Source organism: Haplochromis burtoni, unplaced genomic scaffold (genome assembly GCF_018398535.1).
Source record: "Haplochromis burtoni strain Fernald_Lab_line unplaced genomic scaffold, NCSU_Asbu1 Contig_1022, whole genome shotgun sequence".
Lineage (NCBI taxonomy): Eukaryota > Metazoa > Chordata > Actinopteri > Cichliformes > Cichlidae > Haplochromis > Haplochromis burtoni.
Genome location: NW_024583383.1, coordinates 69,489 through 70,331, shown reverse-complemented (window position 1 = coordinate 70,331; position 843 = coordinate 69,489). Strand labels below are relative to the sequence as shown.

The following is an 843-nucleotide window of genomic DNA, read 5'->3' as shown; positions in this document are numbered from 1 at the left end:
GTTAAACTGATTGCAGTTCATGCATAAAGTTTTCTGTGGGGTGGGGTCCTCTCTCTCTCCACCAGGTTGACCTGCAGGTGAAGATGAACACAGCTGTTGGGTTTCTCCCTGAAATTAATACCAAGAAAAGCAAACAGAGGAGCAGCACTTACTACAGGTAAGGACCGCCTGCAGGGCAGGAAAGGGCAGAGAGCAAGGAGGATATCTCACCCTATCCCTATCACCTCCTGTCACATCATCTCTCTGCATGTCCTCTGTTATTACATCCACCAATCTTCCTCTTTTCCTCCTTTTTCTTTCCTGGAACACCCTCACAGACATTCTCGTGACCTTGTCTTTACTTCTTCATCAAAATCAAAGCAAACATCACTTGTGCTTATCTGTGTATTCGCTAAATACTAGGGCAAAGTATTCACTGCTTTCTTTATCACAGATATTTCATAGTGCTCAGGTAATGAAAACAAGCACCACATAACTGACAGGTTGTTGTATTACTGATGTGTTTTCTGTGTCATGCCATAACCTGCTGATATGCTTTACAGCTTTGACAGCATGGCATTAGCGTGAGGACAGAAGTAACCCTCAGAGTAAACTTTAACCTCACTTTCAGTGTTCGGTGCAGCTCTTACAGCTGCTGGTGGCTCTCTTAAAGACAGGGTGGAACATAAATACGCCCTTGCCTTTTTACGGACAGAAACAGGAAGTTGTAATCAGAATATGTGGCGATTTACCCCGCTATCAGATGTATTACAGTCATCACTTACTCCATGTGCATCTATTGTGTTTCAGTGTCATTCATTTCCCCTTACTATTAACAGATGAACTGTGGCACTATTAGAGAAT

The 843-nt window shown here is 43.1% G+C and overlaps 1 protein-coding gene across 1 annotated transcript in view; it reads left to right on the top strand.

The window, feature by feature from the left end:
• ttc29 (tetratricopeptide repeat domain 29) overlaps positions 1-843 on the top strand; it is a 7,418-nt gene that overhangs the window by 427 nt on the left and 6,148 nt on the right. Inside the window, exon 2 of the mRNA XM_042216350.1 lies at positions 66-157. Within this exon, the coding sequence (XP_042072284.1) occupies positions 84-157 (74 nt within the window). The 5' untranslated portion in view covers positions 66-83. The remainder of the gene's footprint in view (positions 1-65; positions 158-843) is intronic.